The sequence below is a fragment of the Cucurbita maxima genome, unplaced genomic scaffold (assembly GCF_002738345.1).
Source record: "Cucurbita maxima cultivar Rimu unplaced genomic scaffold, Cmax_1.0 Cma_Scf00048, whole genome shotgun sequence".
NCBI classification, from domain to species: Eukaryota; Viridiplantae; Streptophyta; class Magnoliopsida; order Cucurbitales; family Cucurbitaceae; genus Cucurbita; species Cucurbita maxima.
The window spans coordinates 980,452-999,631 of NW_019272064.1; the positions used below are offsets into that span (position 1 = coordinate 980,452).

Here is a 19,180-nt window from a genome sequence, read left to right on the forward strand (position 1 = left end):
GTTAAATTTTTAGAAAACTGAAATTTTAGGTCAGTTCATAGGTTAATATTTTTTTTGGTCAGATCAACCCAACTAATTTAAAAATAAGGTTACAATGAATGTTAAGAATATTTAACGTTTATAATCATATTAAAACCGATACTGATTCGTAGATAAATATGGTTTTTAAAAATAATTAAAAAAACATCCCGACGCCCAACTAATAAAAAAATGATCTTTTTTATATTAAATTTAATGAAATTTAATTAAAAAAAAAATCGTGAAGGAGAATTTTGTAATTATCCATTTTATCAATAATACATGCCACGTGGATTGCTTTATTTATCCTCTTAAAATGTAAAGTAGAAAGAGAAGGAATGATGTGGAAAAAGACAATGGAGGGTAAAATTCCTAAAATTATAAATATTCAACTTATTAATACTTTGGGTAAAAATTAAAAATCAACACAATTTTGGAAAATAAACTAACTTTTTCCCTAATAATTAGTTAGAGAATGTTTTTATTTCATCCCTTATTTGAAATAATAATAATAATAATAGTATTTTACTTAAAATTAATTTATATAAATACATATAATATTTGGCCGTAATATAGAGTTAAACTTAATGGCATGACTCTGACACTATGTTAGATGAATACGACTCTCCACAATGATATGATATTGTCCAGTTTAAGTGAGCTCTCATAGATTTGTTTTGGGCTTCCTCAATAGAGATAATATTTTTTAATTATAAATACTATAAGACTTTCATCCAACAATAACTTCTTAAATTTAAATAATATTGAATTCGAAATATTTTAATATTTAGAAATTTATTTAAAAAAACTTCTCACTATTGGATATTTTGAGACTAAAAAAAAAGAAAAAATTAGAATTATTAAATAATAATAATAATAATAATAATTTATTATTGCAGTTAGGTCCCTAATAAAGTATTAATTACATATAGCCGCTTCCCTTCTCCCTCCCCTATCCCCATCATCACCTTCTTCGTCTCTCTTTCTCTGTACTGTACACGTTCACTTCTCTCTCTTCTTTTTCTGCAACTGTTTCGCTAATGGACCTTCTCCACCGCCCACAGGTTCACCGCCGGCCTCTGTAACTGAAACCCCGCCCTCAAACTTCCATAATTTTGAACTCAACGCCGGCCGGATTGAATGGCCGTCGAATACGAATGCTGCACCCCTAATTTCTTCATCCATATACTCATCATCGTCCTCTTGGTCATCTTTGCCGGCTTAATGTCTGGCCTTACCCTCGGCCTCATGTCCATGAGCCTCGTCGATCTCGAAGTACTTGCTAGGTCCGGCACCCCTAAGGATCGCAAGCACGCCGGTAACTTCCTTTTTCTTTTACTCTTTGATTGTTCTTTGCTCTGCTTTGATTGTTATTTTATCCTTTTATCCATTTATTGTGTGGGGCTGATCGCCGTACCTTTTTCAATTTGCTTTTGTTTCCTCTCTTTTTCTTGGCGACTACTTCAGAGTTACTAATTCTTATGTTAATCTTATTTGTTATTCCCCTTTTCCCCTCTTTTTAATTGAGTATGTTATGTTGTTTACCTTGAATCCATTTGAGACTTCCCCTGTTTTCCTTAGTCGACCTTCGGATTCTTCGCCGATGGAATCATTTGAATCTGTTTTGGGTTATTGTAACGGCGGGGTGGAAGTCCTCCGCTAGCATATATTGTTCTGGATTTTCCGTTTGGCTTCTCCTACGCTGTTTCGAACCGATGTGAGTTCTCATAATCCACCCCTTCGAATCCTGCGTCTTTGCTGGCACTTGTTCCATAGGACCTCCCAAATCCATCCCATCGAGGTCCAGCGACCTTGACCTTGCTGGCACACTGCCTCATGTCCACCCCGTTCGGGCTCAGCCTCTTTGCTGACACATCGCCCCGTGTCTAGTTCTGATACCATTTGTATTTGTCTAACCCCACCTCTAGCCAATATCTTTGGGTTTTCCCTTTCGGGCTTTCCCTCAAGGTTTTTAAAACGCGAATGTTAGGGAGAGTTTCTATTTTCAAGTGCTACCTTGAAGCAGCGAAGAGTTGCCATGAGAAACCTGATAGTTTTATTGTTCTGTTTTGTGTCTTCATTTCTATCTCCATTGCTGGCTTGGGTCAAAGAAAGGTTTAGTATGACGTCTTTTCAATGTGCTTTCTATAAGTTCCCTGTCCTATTAAACGATGTATAAATCGACAAAATGTAACAGTGTCAAACTGTAGCTGGTAAGTTACGTACTGGTTTGGGATGTTCATGACTTTTTAAGATCTTAGACCCTAACGTGCAAGGGACTTTCTTCTTTTTGTTTCAGAAAGTCTTTGTATTGTTCTATCCGGCTAAAGTTATTGGTGTATTGAGTTTTGTTTTGTTCTTTCCCTTGACAATAATACTTTACAAATGAGGGTAATGGTGGGGGGATTCGAACCTCCGATCTTTAAGGAACGGTACTAAATGAGGGAACAATTAAAATTTTCTTTGACATTTGAGACGTGAATTAATTTATCACTAAAATGACCAATCCTCCAAGTTACTGTAGGATTGTGTTACCATAAAAAGGACATTGACATTTAAGTGTGTGAACTTATGATAAGAGATCTCAGCCTAAGATCTTTAGAAATGGTTTGTTTCTTCAACTTATATTGACCTTATTGAAAATGAAATTCTAGGGAACTTATATTGACCGAATCTTATTTGAGCAATATAGTTGTCGTTGACAAGCTTCAAAAGTCTTTACAAAAACAATGCTTGTTGCGAATTCAAGAGCTCAATCTATATTGTGAGATCCCACGTCAGTTGGAGAGGGGAACGAGGCATTCCTTATAAGGGTGTGGAAACCTCTCCTTAACATACGCGTTTTAAAATCGTGAGGCTGATAGTGATACGTAACAGGCTAAAGCGGACAATATCTGCTAGCGGTGGGCTTAGGCTGTTACAATATAAGGCATCAGCTACCATTCTAAATGTTGATGGTTCAGAGAAACGTGACTTTTACTTCTGTACTTCTGAATTCTGATGACCCTCTTATCTCTTTGTAATGCTTTTGTCTTTGAACTTCAATGTGAGTCTGGTATTGTGATTAAAACATCTCCTTACTAATTCAATTGGTTTTGTACAGCAAAGATATTGCCAGTAGTAAAAAACCAGCATTTATTGCTCTGCACCTTACTGATATGCAATGCGGCAGCCATGGAGGTACATTTTATTGAGATATAGTGGATAAGTATGAAGATGATTGACCAGAAACAGTAAATTCAGGGAAAAAATTGTTCAATATTTGATATAATTGTTCGTGCAGGCACTTCCTATATTCCTTGACAGTCTGGTTACAGCTTGGGGTGCTATCCTAATCTCGGTGACCTTGATTCTTCTATTTGGCGAGGTTAGAGCAATTATCTGGGAAATGGTTTTTTCTTTTCCAAGTTCCGATTTGTTCATCTTTTATATCGATAATTATTTGTAAGCTCACTCGAGGATTGGCCTGCGATTATGGATTTCAACGGTGTCGTTGATTCATACTGTAGACAATTAACCAGAGTTCACATGTTTCAGCTGGTACCAAATTTAAGGGGTAAATTTTATGATTAGCAATCTATTTACTTGATGTACAGATTATACCACAATCTGTTTGCTCTCGGTATGGTTTAGCGATTGGATCAACGGTTGCTCCTTTTGTCCGTGTTCTTGTCTGGATTTGCTTCCCTGTTGCATATCCAATCAGTAAGGTAGACATTTGAGGACTTGGGTTACATAAATTTACTACATTATTGTTCAAAATGGTTCCTTAGTTATGTTAAATGTGATTTCCAGCTACTAGACGTTCTACTGGGTCATGGGCGTGTGGCTCTTTTCCGAAGAGCTGAGCTGAAAACACTCGTCAATTTGCACGGTAATGAGGTATATACAAGGGTTTAATGCCTTTTGTTTAATTGTTTCTTTTGAATCTTATGTGTACTTTGCTTCTCTTTTCTGCTCTAATGTCTAAGGTTACCCTGTAATAGGCTGGAAAGGGTGGAGAATTGACACACGATGAAACCACTATTATTGCTGGAGCACTTGAACTGAGTGAGAAGACAGCTAGTGATGCCATGACTCCTATATCTGAAACTTTTGCTATTGATATTAATGCAAAGCTCGATAGGTAATATGCATGTTGAAAATAAGACAACAAATAACTCATCTTCCTACTAATAGGGTACTTCTAATTTGTAGTTTCTGAAGTACTTGTTATATTGCGCAGGACTTTGATGAATCAAATTCTGGAGAAAGGGCATAGCAGGGTGCCAGTCTATTATGAAGAAGAAACCAACATTATTGGTCTTATCCTGGTAAACTTGTTAATCATCTCACCGTCAAATTATGATCTCAATATATCCCATGACCTGAATTCTTGTACTTATGAAAGTACCCAAGCCCACCGCTAGTAAATATTGTCTTTTTTAGGCTTCCCCTCAAGGTTTTTAAAATGCTTCTCCTAGGGAGAGGGTTTCACACCCTTATAAAGAATGCTTCGTTCTACTCCTCAACCGATGTGAGATCTCACAATTCATCCCCATTCGGGACCCAACATCCTCGCTGGCACTCGTTCCCTTCTCCAATCGATGTGGGACCCCCCAATCCACCCCCTTTGGGGCTCAACGTCCTTGCTGGCACAATGCCTCTTGTCCACTCCCTTCGGGACTCAACCTCCTTGCTGGCACATCGCTCGGTGTTTGACTTTGATACCATTTGTAACAGCCCAAGCCCACCGCTAGTAGATATTTCCTTTTTGGGCTTTACCTTTCGGGCTTTCCCTCAAGATTTTTAAAACACATCTGCTAGGGAGAGGTTTCAACGCCCAAGATAACTAAGATGGGATCTCACGATTTATGAGTAATTAGTATCCGATTCAAGGATCAAAAGTGAAAATTCTGGAATAATATTTTGTTTTTATGTTCGGTCAAAATACATCAGTAGAACAGTATAATTTACTTTCGTATATACAGTGACAAAACTTCAAGCTTTTGTCGAACAAATTTGTGATTGGTTTTGGCCTCTGCAAAACTTATGTAGATTTTATGAATATCCATTTTACCTATTCACTTTGATGCTAAGCTGGAGGCTTTACTCCCATTTTTATCTACCAACAAGCACACTCTTTGGCAAATTTCAATTAACATCCCAACCATATCTGTATTCTTTAGTCTCCACCTTTTCCGTAATGCAGCTATCCTCCCTAGCAAAAGGTCATTTTCCCTTTCTTTTAATACTTTTGTTTTCATGTATTAGGTTAAAAATTTGCTTACAATCCACCCAGACGATGAAGTTCCAGTAAAGAGTGTGACCATTCGAAGGATTCCTCGGTAAGTCGGTCGCAGAAAAAACATTCTTGTTTCAGATTCGACCGTTCAAATTCTAGTGTCACTCTGATCTTAGATAATTCTGTTACAGGGTTCCTGAAACTATGCCATTATATGACATTTTGAATGAGTTCCAGAAAGGTCATAGCCACATGGCCATTGTTGTTAAACAGTGCAACAAAATGAACGGAAAAGCTGATGACAAACTGGGCGACGGTACGTGCCTCTGTGTTCGTTATTCACGGATTAGGCTGTTCGGGTTTCAGAATCTGGTTTTGATGGTATTATATTAATTGAAATGCTATCTCAAATAGATTCCCAGAGAGATGTTAAAATTGATGTGGATGGTGAAAAGCCCCCACAAGAAAAAACTTTGAAGAACAAGAGACCACTTCAGAAGTGGAAAAGCTTTCCCACCACAAACAATTCATTCCGGAGTGGCTCTAGAAGCAAGAAATGGACAAAGGATATGTACTCTGATATCCTGCAGATAGATGGAAGCCCTCTTCCTAAGCTTGCTGAGGAAGAAGAAGCTGTCGGTGTCATAACGATGGAAGATGTCATTGAAGAACTTTTGCAGGTACTAACTGCTCATTCTACACATAATATAGTTGTTAGTTTTCGACACAGGACTGTTTTTTCATGTTGACATTTTTTTCACAGGAGGAGATCTTCGACGAGACTGATCATCATTATGAGGACTCCTGATAGTGATTAATCGAGGAATAGTTCGTTATTTTATGCACACATAGGTAATCACGAAAATATTTGTTAAATTTGTTGATGTTCTTAATAGATTTCGAACCCATAAAACTCGAATCGAAGCTTTTGAGAGTTAAGAAGTAGAGAAGTTTGTGTCGTAGTAGTACCACCAGAGAATGAGTTTGTTAGACGCTTAAGAGCTGAAAGATAATCTCAAAGTAGGAAGAAGGGGAAACACAAATTTTCAGATTGTATATAGCCAACTTTGAAGAATTTTTGTTGGATGTGCTACTCAACTATGGTTAAGTTCCCATTTGTGCTCGGTTTAACTTTGTTCTAATCTAGCTCCTTTACTTAATTCGTAACTTATAATCGACGTTAAGATGTGCATAGCATCTCAACACTACCACAAGACTCCTCAACGTCGAGCGATGATTCTGATGTTATTCCATAGGGTTTCTTAGTAAATTGTTGTGACGAGGGACAAATTTTTGGCCTGTTTTGAGGGTTACTTTATTTGGGTAAACCAAGCAATGATTATTGCCGTGCGCTTAGAAGTAGCCATAGTTGTGATTTCATGAAGGTTAGCCATAGTTGTGATTTCTTGAAGGTGATATGGAGCGTGAAGTGAGGATATTTGTAATCTCCACGTTATAATATAACTTGCAGTTGCAGAAGACGGGACATTTGAAACAAAAAACAACTTTTAACTAGGGCATTTGATTGTAATAGAACCTACCGTTGTTGTAGACGAGACATTCAAAACAAAAACACACTGGCTTCAAAATGGGACATTCGATTATAATAGAACCTATAGTTGTAGAAGACGGGACATTCAAAACAAAACACACTGGCTTCTAATCAGGACATTCGATTATAATAGAACCTACAGTTGCAAAAGACGGGACATTCAAAACAAAAACACACTGCCTTCTAACTGGGACATTCGATTATAATAGAACCTATAGTTGTAGAAGACAAGACATTTGATTGTAATAGAGCCTACAATTGTAGAAGACGGGACATTGGAAACAAAAACACATTGGCTTCTAATTGGAACATTCGTTTATAATAACCTACAATTGCAGAAGACGGAACATTCGAAACAAAGACACACTGGCTTCTAACTGGGGCATTCGATTACAATAACCTACAATTTTAGAAGACAGGACATTTGAAACAAAAACACACCGGCTTCTAACCGTGACATTCAATTATAATAGAACCTACAGTTGCAGAAGACGAGACATTCAAAACAAAAACACACTGCCTTCTAACCGAGACATTCGATTATAATAGAACCTATAGTTGTAGAAGACAGGACATTCGATTGTAATAGAGCCTACAATTGCAGAAGACGGGACATTGGAAATAGTTGTAGAAGACAGGACATTCGATTGTAATAGAGCCTACAATTGCAGAAGACGGGACATTGGAAACAAAAACACATTGGCTTCTAATTGGAACATTTGTTTATAATAACCTACAATTGTAGAAGACGGAACATTCGAAACAAAGACACACTGGCTTCTAATTGGGGCATTCGATTACAATAACCTACAATTTCAGAAGACAAGACATTTGAAACAAAAACACACCGGCTTCTAACCGCGATTACAATAACCTACAATTTCAGAAGACAAGANCGGGACATTCAAAACAAAAACACACTGCCTTCTAACCGAGACATTCGATTATAATAGAACCTATAGTTGTAGAAGACAGGACATTCGATTGTAATAGAGCCTACAATTGCAGAAGACGGGACATTGGAAATAGTTGTAGAAGACAGGACATTCGATTGTAATAGAGCCTACAATTGCAGAAGACGGGACATTGGAAACAAAAACACATTGGCTTCTAATTGGAACATTTGTTTATAATAACCTACAATTGTAGAAGACGGAACATTCGAAACAAAGACACACTGGCTTCTAATTGGGGCATTCGATTACAATAACCTACAATTTCAGAAGACAAGACATTTGAAACAAAAACACACCGGCTTCTAACCGTGACATTCAATTATAATAGAACCTACAGTTGCAGAAGACGGGACATTCAAAACAAAAACACACTGCCTTCTAACCGAGACATTCGATTATAATAGAACCTATAGTTGTAGAAGACAGGACATTCGATTGTAATAGAGCCTACAATTGCAGAAGACGGGACATTGGAAACAAAAACACATTGGCTTCTAATTGGAACATTTGTTTATAATAACCTACAATTGTAGAAGACGGAACATTCGAAACAAAGACACACTGGCTTCTAATTGGGGCATTCGATTACAATAACCTACAATTTCAGAAGACAAGACATTTGAAACAAAAACACACCGGCTTCTAACCGGGACATTCAATTATAATAGAACCTACCGTTGCAAAAGACAGGGCATTCGAAACAAGAACACACGGGCTTCTAACTTTATTTCCCTCAAATATGTACCATAGCAGTAGGGGTAACAGCGCTTGTTAAAGAATTCTCTAAACAAAACCTAAGTTTGAAGGAAATTTTGTTCCCAAACAGAGACAGAACGAGAGAAGAGTGGACAAAAAAAATCATGTAGTTTATGTTTTAAGGGATAAATTCTACATTTCATTTCATTTTCCTATCAGTAGCGTTTCCCCATTCAATTCTTTGTGCTTTGGGAAACATACTACTAAGTACCATAATCGTATTTTGAGTTACCTTTTCCCTTGCTTTCACTGCATAGGAGGGGCTCTGTAGTATGCAGGCATTGTTGCAGGAAAGAACATTTGCCTCACTCCTTCAGCCTTGATTATGGGAAAAATTATGCCTGCTGCTCCCTGTGGTATTCAAAGTCGAGATATAATCGACAAACGAGTTAGAAAATGCTCATGGAGAATGTAAGTTGATATGCAGATGACAAGAAATGTGTACCGTAATCAACCGAACTCCGATCCATATACGCTTAGGCGAAGGGAATGGGATTAGCAACCGAGTGACACCGTATATAGCCACAGCAAAGAAGTGACAGAACAGGCTTAATGGGCGCGGGTTGAGACCGGAAAGAAGAGACACTGGTCCAGAGGAAAACACACCTCCTAGACTCAAATAGTCGAAACAAGCTTCGCGCATTTCCTTCCTGGCCGGGTCGGGTGATGCACAAAACACTTGGTATAAGGCACCTGCCAATGTGTTTATTGTAGATGCCACTGGCTGGAAAGGATGAATAAGAGGCATCATTAGTGTAAGAAAGCTCGAGTGTATATCGAGGTAACTCTATTGGAATGTCGATGATACCTTTCGCAATGTGTAGAAGGATTCGAGATAGTTGCACAAGGCATCGGCATCGTTCAAATTTGAAAGGGGTCGAAGTAGGTCTCGTAGCACGACGATATCGGCAAGAGCAACGGTCATACCTCCACCGGTTAAAGGATGTCGCATGTTGAATGCATCACCCAAGAGAAGTGCTCCTGGTGTGGGATGTGGGGCTGCTGGCATGCTTCTGTTTGTTGTGCTTTTTATGTTTCCGTTCTCAACTGAAGCTATGAAGGCGGTCTGCAACTCCGGCGGGAGCTGGAATACAAAGTTCTTAATCAACAAGCAAGCCAAAAGAACAGATTCTTGCAATTCTAGGTGCCAAAACAACCAAATCTGTAACCGCCTAAGCCCACTGCTAACAAATATTGTCCTCTTTAGACTTTCCTTTCAAACTTCCCTTCAAAATTTTTAAAACGCGTCTTCTAGAGAGAGGTTTGCACACCCTTATAAAGAATGTTTCATTCTCCTTCCTAACCGATGTGGGATCTCACAATCCACCCCCCTTCAGGGCCCAGCGTCCTCTCTGGCACTCGTTCCCTTCTCCAATCGATATGAGACCCCCAAATCCACCCCCTTTAGGGCCCAACATCCTTGCTAGCACAGTGCCTCTGTCCACCCCCCTTCGGGTCTTAGCCTCCTTGCTTACACATCGTTTGACGTCTGACTCTGATACCATTTGTAACTGCCCAAGCCCACCACTAAAAAATATTGTTTTCCCCTCAAGATTTTTAAAACGCGTCTTCTAGGGAGAGGTTTGCACACCCTTATAAAGAATGTTTCGTTTTCCTCCTCAACCGATGTGAGATCTCACAAAATCATACCCAAGTTGAGAAACTAGCAAGAGAAATCGACGTGTAAAGGTACCTGAGGAGCCACAACGGTTTTCAAGTAGCGTGCCATGTCACCGTTAGCCACAGAAGGCACCTTTTGGCCGGGGATATCGACTAAGCAGCGTATCTCCGTGCTGCTAATCCGGTATAACAAGATAGGCGATGGGTCAGCAAGCACAACATGTCCATGATTTTCAAGGGGCAGCTTACAGTTCTCCAGGACCAAACCAACAAAGCATGAGGGAATATCAATCTACAGGAAAGGTCACAACAATGTTTTCAGTGAACATCAACAACAACGGGGAACTTGTTTACTTCACCAATACATTCCAAACTAATTACCTGAGGTTTGCAGAGGTTGCGACGCAAATTCGAAAAGCCGCCATCACAAACAATGGTGAGGGGAGCATAAGATGTCAACTCTTGGCCATTCTTGGTTTTATATTGCACACCTTTCACATTCCCATCTTCTTCAACTATGGAAGTTACAGTCCCTTGTTCCAGTTTTACACTGAGAAAATATCAAAATAGAAACAGATTGATGAACCAAACTATGCATATATTAGGCGACAAAATGAAAACAATGAGCAAATTTGATAAGGATCACGGTGTTCCAAATGTTCTAACTGGATCTATTACACGATTCAAGGCTAAGAAGATTCAACAAGTATTCATTCTTCATCTATAAAATTAGATAAACTCAGTTCAACCATTATTTAATGTGTTACAAGTTAATTAAATTGAGGAAGGACCATTTAGAGGTTCGAAGGTGAATATTTGCACGGTTGCACTAGCGGATGAAGTTGCTATAAATTGCACTTGATTGACAAGTTGTTAGAAAACTTTATGAAAAGGGTGAGTGACTCTTTTTTTTTTTTTTTGTGGAGTGGGTGTAAATTATGGCCACTAACATTTGAAGGGTTGAAAGTTTCTTTCGTGGAGAGACTATAAATACCTACAAATTATAAAAGAGATTTTGATGATGAAATTCATGTCTCAAATTGAGATTTTCTCCCTCAGAAATTCGAGTATCAGAAGTTTCAAACAATTCTTGTGATAGATTGCATCAGAGTCATTCAATCAAGCCTTGAACATGAACATATTTGATTGTAGAGGGACTAAATTTAGAACAATGTTTCAAATCTTGTTTATAGAGATTTTAAGAGCTAATCTAATTAGCCTTTATCTCTTGGTTGATCTAATTTCATCGATTCAAGGGTTTTTGCTTCAACAAAAGCTTGGATGGATCATTTCTTAAGAGCAGAGAAACAGTAATTGGCAATTCAAAATATCAAGAACCAAAAATAGAACAGATTTATGAACTAAACTATGTCAGAAACCAGAATCTTAACACCCTGGAAACAAGATATGGGGCTATAAAGCAAGAAGAATGTTAAAGAAAAGGGGTGATTGAGTAGGTTACTTGGAAAGAGCAGCAGCCTTTTGCCTTAACCTCTGAATGAATCGGCCATTGTGAAAGCTTCTCCCAGAAATATTGGAATCAAATTTGTCCAAAGGATAAGCCAATCTGGTGTGGTTTCCGTCTTTGAAGAGCGCATAACCAAACACCTGCTGAGCATCGATCCCCTTCAGACTGTCTGTGGCCACACACACACAATATAACTAATTATAAGAACGAGAAGATGAGAAATGTACGAAAATCGGGAAATTAGGGTTACCTTCAAGCCCTAACTCGATGAGCTTCAAATAGCCGCCGGGTTGAAGCAATTCTCCGACGATTCTCTCCGGCTCCGACAAGTCTCTTTCAATTACATGCACTTTTCGTCCATCCTGCAACGAACCAATGCCATCTGATTAGTATGATTCTCCCTTTTTTTAATTTATTTTTATTAATTCCTTAACAACCATAACGCTATCACCAAAATAAATTGACAGCTCCCTACAGCCCACCGTCTCAGAAATATTAAAAATGCCTCAAAATTTATGACATAAGAGCTACCCTTATGTCGTGTGGTCTAAGTGAGCTAGCCTATGACACGTGTGTGTCATTGAGGAATTTATGATATACGAGGCATGGTGTCAACTCTCGACTACCCCTATGTCGTGTGGTCGAAGCGAGTTAGCCTGTGACATGTGTGTCACAGAGGGCGAGCGTTTCAAAACGAGTATCTTGAACGACTTTCTTTGAAATGGGTTTTTCCGAGATAGTACCGAGATGACATGTATGTGTAGGTATTGCGTCCTAGCCCATGTGTCATAAGTTGAATTAGATCAAAGCTCAAATTTTATCAGTTTATCAATGGGCTAAACTCACTTTGACAATGAACTACCACTATTGTTCAAGTGCGAGAAATTGAATTCTGATACGGAAAAAAAGAAATATCAATTACTACTGAATTATGTTCAGTTTAGCACACCAGCCTTTAAGTGTGTGCATGTGTGTATGTATATATACATGTATATATATACACCTGTGATAATTTGTTTTATTAGTCAACCCAAATATAATTCAATATACAAGTAACAAATAATCATTTTCAAAATCACTAATTCATTTTATTAAACTAAAAAAAATATGTTTTAATATTAGCCATTTCAATTCAAATATTAAAAATAAAAAAAAATTAAAAACATACAAAAATAAATAAATAATAAATAATAATCAAACCTACCAACCCCTCTTCTCCCAATCACCAACATAAATTCTAATTATTGTAATAAATCAAAGAAAAAGTCAATTTCTAAATCCATTAAATAATTAACTAATTTTATTAAACTTGCCAATTACTCCATATATAATAACCCATACATAAATATGATAATAATTAATATACTAAAAAAAATACAGCTAAATATATATTATTTTTCAAATTTTATTTATTTTAAAAAGACACACCGCTTCCCATTTTCCTGTCTGAATAGCCAAAATATATACGCAATAAAAAAAAAAAAAAAATCTCAAATAATAATATTATACCAATAAAACAAATATTGAATAATTTATTTTATTAATGAAATTTACAAATAAATGTATTTTTATTTTTTAATTTGATGTGATGTTTCATTATTTGAAATTTTATAAATACCAGAAATTGGTTGTTAGCTGGCTAGTAGTGGAACTTTTTAATTATTATTCAAAATTATTTATTTATTTATTTATTATTATTATTATTATTTGTTTTTTAGTTAAAATTCTCATTACATTCTTCCAAAAATTAAAAATAAAAAAGAATTTCATTCGATTCAACTGATCATAATTTCGTCCTTTAAATTTTTTTTTAATTTTTTTAAGTTGAAAATCATAAATTTTGATAAGAATTCTCTAAATTATTATCTAATTAAAAAATATAAAAATTGTGAGAAACCTTATAAATTAAGTATTTTGTTTTATTCTTAAATCCTAAAATATTTAAAAATTAAATAAAAAAACTTACAATGTTAGAAACTAAACAAAAAAAAAAAAAAAAAAAAAAAAAAAAAAAAAAAAAAAAAAAAAAAAAAAAACAAANCAAAACTCCAAATTTTCTTAAATTATATATATATATATATATAATTTAATTTCGACAATAAAATTTAATTGTTATCCAAATTTTCATTAGTTTATATTATATATCTAATATTAATCAACGAATTTTATTCTTTTTAAAAAAGATAAACGGTTTGTTTATTAATTTAAATATTTTATGCATTTTTTATATCTATCGAAAAAATTCAACGAACATTCATCGATATTTTTATAAAATTAAATTATTTGATTGAACCAATATTATTTTTGTTTTATTTAAAATTTTTAAAAATAAAAAATATATATTTAAAATTGAGAAAATACAAAATCATGATTAAAAAAAAAACTACTTTTTCCAAAATCCAGACAAAAACAAAAGCCTGGAAAATATAAATTTAATTGAAAAGAAAAAGAAAAAGAAAAAGAAAAAGAAAAAAAAAAAGCCAGCACAGCATAAGAGTTAAATTCAGATTCAATTAAAATTAAAAAAATCTACAAAAAATTATTCGAAATTCAAAATCTCCGAAGGGGAAATGAGAGAGAGATTCAGATGAACTGACCTTGGCGAGAGTATAAGCTAGGGCGGCGCCGGCAACACCAGCGCCGACGACGATGACGTCAAAATCGTCAGAGGATTCGGCGTGACGGACGTCATTTCCCGACGGAATCTTCGAATCGATTACGGTGGTGGTGTTGTTGTCGCCGTCGTGTTTGATTCCGTCTCTGAAAGAAAAGAAGAAAAAGAGAGGAAGGATGGAAGCCAATAGAAGGCCGAGGAGAGCCGCAGATAGGAACTCCATTGTTGCAGAGAAGGAGAGAGAAACGAAGGAAAGAAGAGAGAGAAAGGGCGGAAGAGAACGAACATGTGAGAGAGAAAAAGGGGATTTAGGGATTTATAGACAAAAGGCCTTTGCCTTTGGCAACATTTTTGTGATGCTTTGCGTGAAATATACAAATTATTATTCTTTTTTCTTTTTTTTTTTAGTTTTAATTATTTGATTAATTTAAAATTGTAATTATTTGACGAGACTCGAACCATACTTCGGTCATGATTTCTCGAGAAAAATATTAAAAACGAAGTAAATGGTTTCGGGTCTTATGAATGAGACTCGTGCTTTATTTTTTAACTCGTTATAGTTAAAATCACTTTAAGTTTTGTTCGGACAAATTAAAATCAGAGAAATTAGCAATATTAGCCACAACGCTCACAACAGAGCTGGTAACATTGAACAGTCTCGACCTATGACTATTCAACACTTTACCATAGTGCTCCTCAGAATCTCGAGGTTTAAGAATCTTAGTTATGCTCTCGATTGATCATTTCACCTACTGTAAATCAAATTATGATAATGTGAGGAGTGACGTTTATGCGGGCTATATGGACTCTTGTCATTATATTAGATATTAATTTCAACCATTTTGATTTATATATATATATATTTTTTTTTTACTATAAATAAAATATATTAAATATTATTTAATAAAATCATAAATCTCTTGCAAATATTGTTTAAATCTTGAAATTGTCACTTAAGAAAACTAGTATAACAGCCTAAGTTCACTTCTAGCAAATATTATCCGTTTTGACCCGTAATGTATTGTCATCCAAGCCCACCGCTAATAGATATTGTTCACTTTGTCTTGTTATGTATAGTCGTCAACCTCAAAGTTTTAAAACACATCTGCTATAGAGAGGTTCCACTCCAACTGATGTGGGATCTCATAGTTCACTCCCTTGTGGCCCAATGTCCTCAATGACACACCACTTAGTATCTAACTCTAATACCATTTGTAACAACCTAAGTCTACCACTAGTCGATATTATCCAATTTGACTCGATACGTATCGTCGTCAACCTCATAATTATAAAACGCGTATACTAAAGAATGTTTCGTTCCCCTCGAACCAAGGTGGGAACTAGCCGAGTTTAAATTAAAAAAAAAAAAAAAAGGTGCTTGAAAAAGTAAAAATGAAGGGTGTTGGCTTAGTCAATAATCGAAATAGAATAAAGCTTTGATAACTAAGCATAAGTATTGACTTTGAGGATTTGATTTGTGTTTTGGCTACCTTGGCTTGGTCAACAAATCTTATGTTAAATTTATTTTATTTTATCATAAATTCAGAAATCTTGAGAGTCGTAGGTGGCACCACATTTGATGCATTTACAATAATTAAATTCTATTTTTATGTTTATTTTATATATTCAAGTTGGCAATATTAAATAATTATTATTTTTTCCCTCCTTCAACTTTAGTTAAATTAATAAAAATACTAAAAAAATTTAATAATTATTCTTAAATTTAAGATTTTTTTTTAAAAAATAGGTTGCGGATGATGAAAGTCGCTAATTTAGGGAATAATTATAGGTTTATAATCAATGAATACTCTCTTCATTGGTACGGGTCTTTCATGAAGTCCAAAGTAAAGCCATGAGAGATTATACTCAAAGTGGATAATATCATACCATTGTGGAGAGTCTAGTTCGTCTAACAACGGTTAGTTTTGGATCAAAACATTAATAATTTAAAAAAAAACATAATATTATTATTATTTTTTTTGTATTTTAAAATATTATTAAAAGTTGAAAGGTATTTTTGAAATAAAATACTAACCGATCCAAAATTAATTGCAAATATATTTTTTTTGGCCTTTTTTATTTATTTAAGGTATCAAATATTTTTATTAATTTAACCTATAATATTTTAATAGGAGTTTTTAATTTGATGTTAATTCTATAAACTATTTTTAATACATAACAATTAACTATCTTTCAAATTTCATCTATGGTTAAAAAATGTATATTATATTTAAAATAATGGTTGAAATATTATTAAATATTAATAAATTTAGTAAATATTTTAGTTCAATAAAAATATCTCGCGTTTTTATTCTTATTTTAGTTCGAAATTTAATCAATTTATTAAATTAATATCCAAAAATATACTTAATTTATCAATTAATAATTAATTTCATGTTGTTTTCAATCTCTAAAGCAATAAACTATAATACTTAGATATGAAGTTATTTTAGAAAAATAGTATTAATCAAATTTAATTTAATTTGACTATCTTATTATGGTTTGAATTTAATTAATTTGCATGTGAAGGGTGTGGCTACGACAGAATAATTAAACAATATGATTATTTTTTTAACAAATTACATAAAATAAATGATTTTTATGAGATCTTTAGTTGAACTTCAGATTTTATATTATTTTGTATTCTAAATAATTTTAAAAAAATAATTTAAAACACAATAATGCTAAATTATCGGAATAATTCATATTTTAATTCATATTTTTAGAATGGTAGGAGATAAATAATAATAAATAATAATTATGATATTAAATTAAAAAAGTACGTATGTACATACATACATCACAGGTGAAAATATATTTAGTAAAATTAACCGTAAATTCAAGTTGGTTCGGTTGAATTCAATATAATTTTAAGCGAATTCATGAACTAACTCGTTTTTTGTGGAAATTCAAGTCAGTAGGATTATTTTGAGAAATACACAAAAGTCAGTAGTGGACCGTTTGTTATCGAGACAACCCGCTCAGCTGGCTCTAAAAAGAAAGTGGTCAATGGACCTAGAGTGATGGTTTACAGCTAGGCCAAGAGAATTCTTAAGGGTTTTGGATCGAGGCATCCACACCTAATCCAACTTAAATAGTACGGTCAAATTTTTCGAATTTTTTATTTTTTTTTAAACACTCCAACCTAAAATGAAATTAATGTTATTTGTGCGACTTTGGTTATTTTTTTTCCCCCAAGTATTGAATAAATATTTATAGTATTTTATTATAATAAAAAATAAATGAGAAGAAAAGACTTCTACTTTGGTATATTGTAATTAGCTACCGACTTTGATGTGACATTTTTACTTCATTAATTTTGATTGCATTCATGTCAAATATTTTACCAGATAAATATTTATTTATTTTAATAAAAAACAATTTTACTTATTTATAGCTGTCTGTATTTTATTGAGATTGGTACGATCAATCTCAATAACAACATAATATTGTCTATTTTTTATCACAAATTTGTCGAAAAACTCGTAGGATGAGAGACCCACGGGATGAAAGAGAAATCTGGAAGAAAATATTTTTCATTAGCTAAATGAGGTCGGAATTGAGTATTATTTACTCTCCTGATATCGCATAACTAACTTAAATATTTATTTATTAATTAAGTAAATAAATATTTTTTTATTTAATATCATCAGATTTATTATAATATTTTAAATTATATTAACAAATAAAAAATTGGAAAAAAAAATAACGGAAATTTGAAATAGGAGGCGACATGAGCGGAACATGAGGAAAGACACACTGACATCTCTATAAACGGTCATAACTTTGTTTTTGAAAGCATTCAAAAGACTTATCGTGAATCTCTCCCATTTGCCAATCGATGCAAGACTTTCTTTAGGTTCATATCAATTTTTCATTTTTCGTTCGTTAGAACGAATTGCCAGCTTGAGCTTCCACTCTTAAATATGATCCCTACTATCTGCGTAAATCTATGCTCCTACTTACAAAAACAAATTATAAAAGATGTTAGACGAACACGACTTTCCACAATGGTATGATATTGTCCACTTTGAGCATAAGCTCTCACGGCTTTGCTTTGGGCTTCCCAAAAGGCCTCATACTAATGGAGTTAGTATTCCTCACTTATAAACCCATGATCATTCCCTAAATTAGCCGATATAGGACTTTCATCATCCAACAAAAGAAAGATTAATGGAAGCGGGAATCAACCTCTAACCTAAAAAAAACCGGCACGAAAACTAACCTATGCTACCATCAAGTTCACTGCTGCAAAACAAGGAATGACAAGAACTAAAACTTCGATACCCTAAAGCGAAAAACTTATTTCATTTATTAGATTTATGAACGACCCATCCACGTAAAATAGAATTAAAAAAATAATTATAGACAAAAATTTAATATATTATTAATTTTAAGTTGGGCATAACATATTAATTAATTTATTTTTATAAATAATATTATTTGTGATATCATCCAAACGTGTATAGTTATCTTATTTAATTAAATGCCATCAATTTGAGACGTTCCACCTAACCCTAAAATTAATTAAAATTTAAATAATAATAAAAATAAAAAATTATTAAATAAATATATAAAAAGGGTGCGAATTGCGTGATAAGCAAAATTATTCCTTTTATTCCCTCCCACAGTTTTGTGTTGAGGGGCTGCCAACAGTCAAATCCAGCTACCATTTCCTTAATAAAATTAAATTTTTTTTTGTTCGTTTCGATTAGGGATGTTCGTGGAAAAGACGGAGATTTTCCGTGAAGAATTCACGATGGTTGAATTTCTTAGAACCATTTTTCAAGAAGCCGAGGATCGATTGTCAAGTTCAAATATGGTCTCGGTTAATTTATGTACACTTCCCGTTACTCAACCGTCATATTTCTATCAGCTTCTGTCTTCGTTCATCCGCGAACCACAACCTACCCGGAGACGTTTTATTGTGATACCAGCTATAACGATATTTAAACGACAGTCATTTAATTAC

General features: G+C 34.3%; 2 protein-coding genes across 2 annotated transcripts; one reads left to right on the forward strand and one right to left on the reverse strand.

The window, feature by feature from the left end:
- Positions 1–957: 957 nt before the first annotated feature.
- LOC111471033 (DUF21 domain-containing protein At2g14520-like) lies at positions 958–6,376 on the forward strand. Its single transcript, XM_023116715.1, has 11 exons — positions 958–1,336; positions 3,122–3,198; positions 3,302–3,385; positions 3,615–3,728; positions 3,814–3,900; positions 4,005–4,144; positions 4,244–4,331; positions 5,272–5,345; positions 5,434–5,558; positions 5,657–5,922; positions 6,006–6,376. Exons 1-11 carry the CDS (start codon positions 1,159–1,161, stop codon positions 6,048–6,050), a joined length of 1,278 nt encoding a protein of 425 aa, XP_022972483.1. The 5' UTR covers positions 958–1,158; the 3' UTR covers positions 6,051–6,376.
- Positions 6,377–8,444: 2,068 nt separating this feature from the next.
- On the reverse strand, positions 8,445–14,533 carry LOC111471032 (squalene monooxygenase-like). The gene is made up of 8 exons (XM_023116714.1): positions 14,192–14,533; positions 11,845–11,956; positions 11,589–11,763; positions 10,508–10,676; positions 10,200–10,418; positions 9,315–9,590; positions 8,952–9,230; positions 8,445–8,857 (listed from the first exon to the last, which is right to left on the reverse strand). The coding sequence occupies exons 1-8, from the start codon at positions 14,429–14,431 to the stop codon at positions 8,753–8,755; spliced, it is 1,575 nt and encodes a 524-aa protein (XP_022972482.1). The 5' UTR covers positions 14,432–14,533; the 3' UTR covers positions 8,445–8,752.
- Between the last annotated feature and the right edge of the window lie 4,647 nt (positions 14,534–19,180).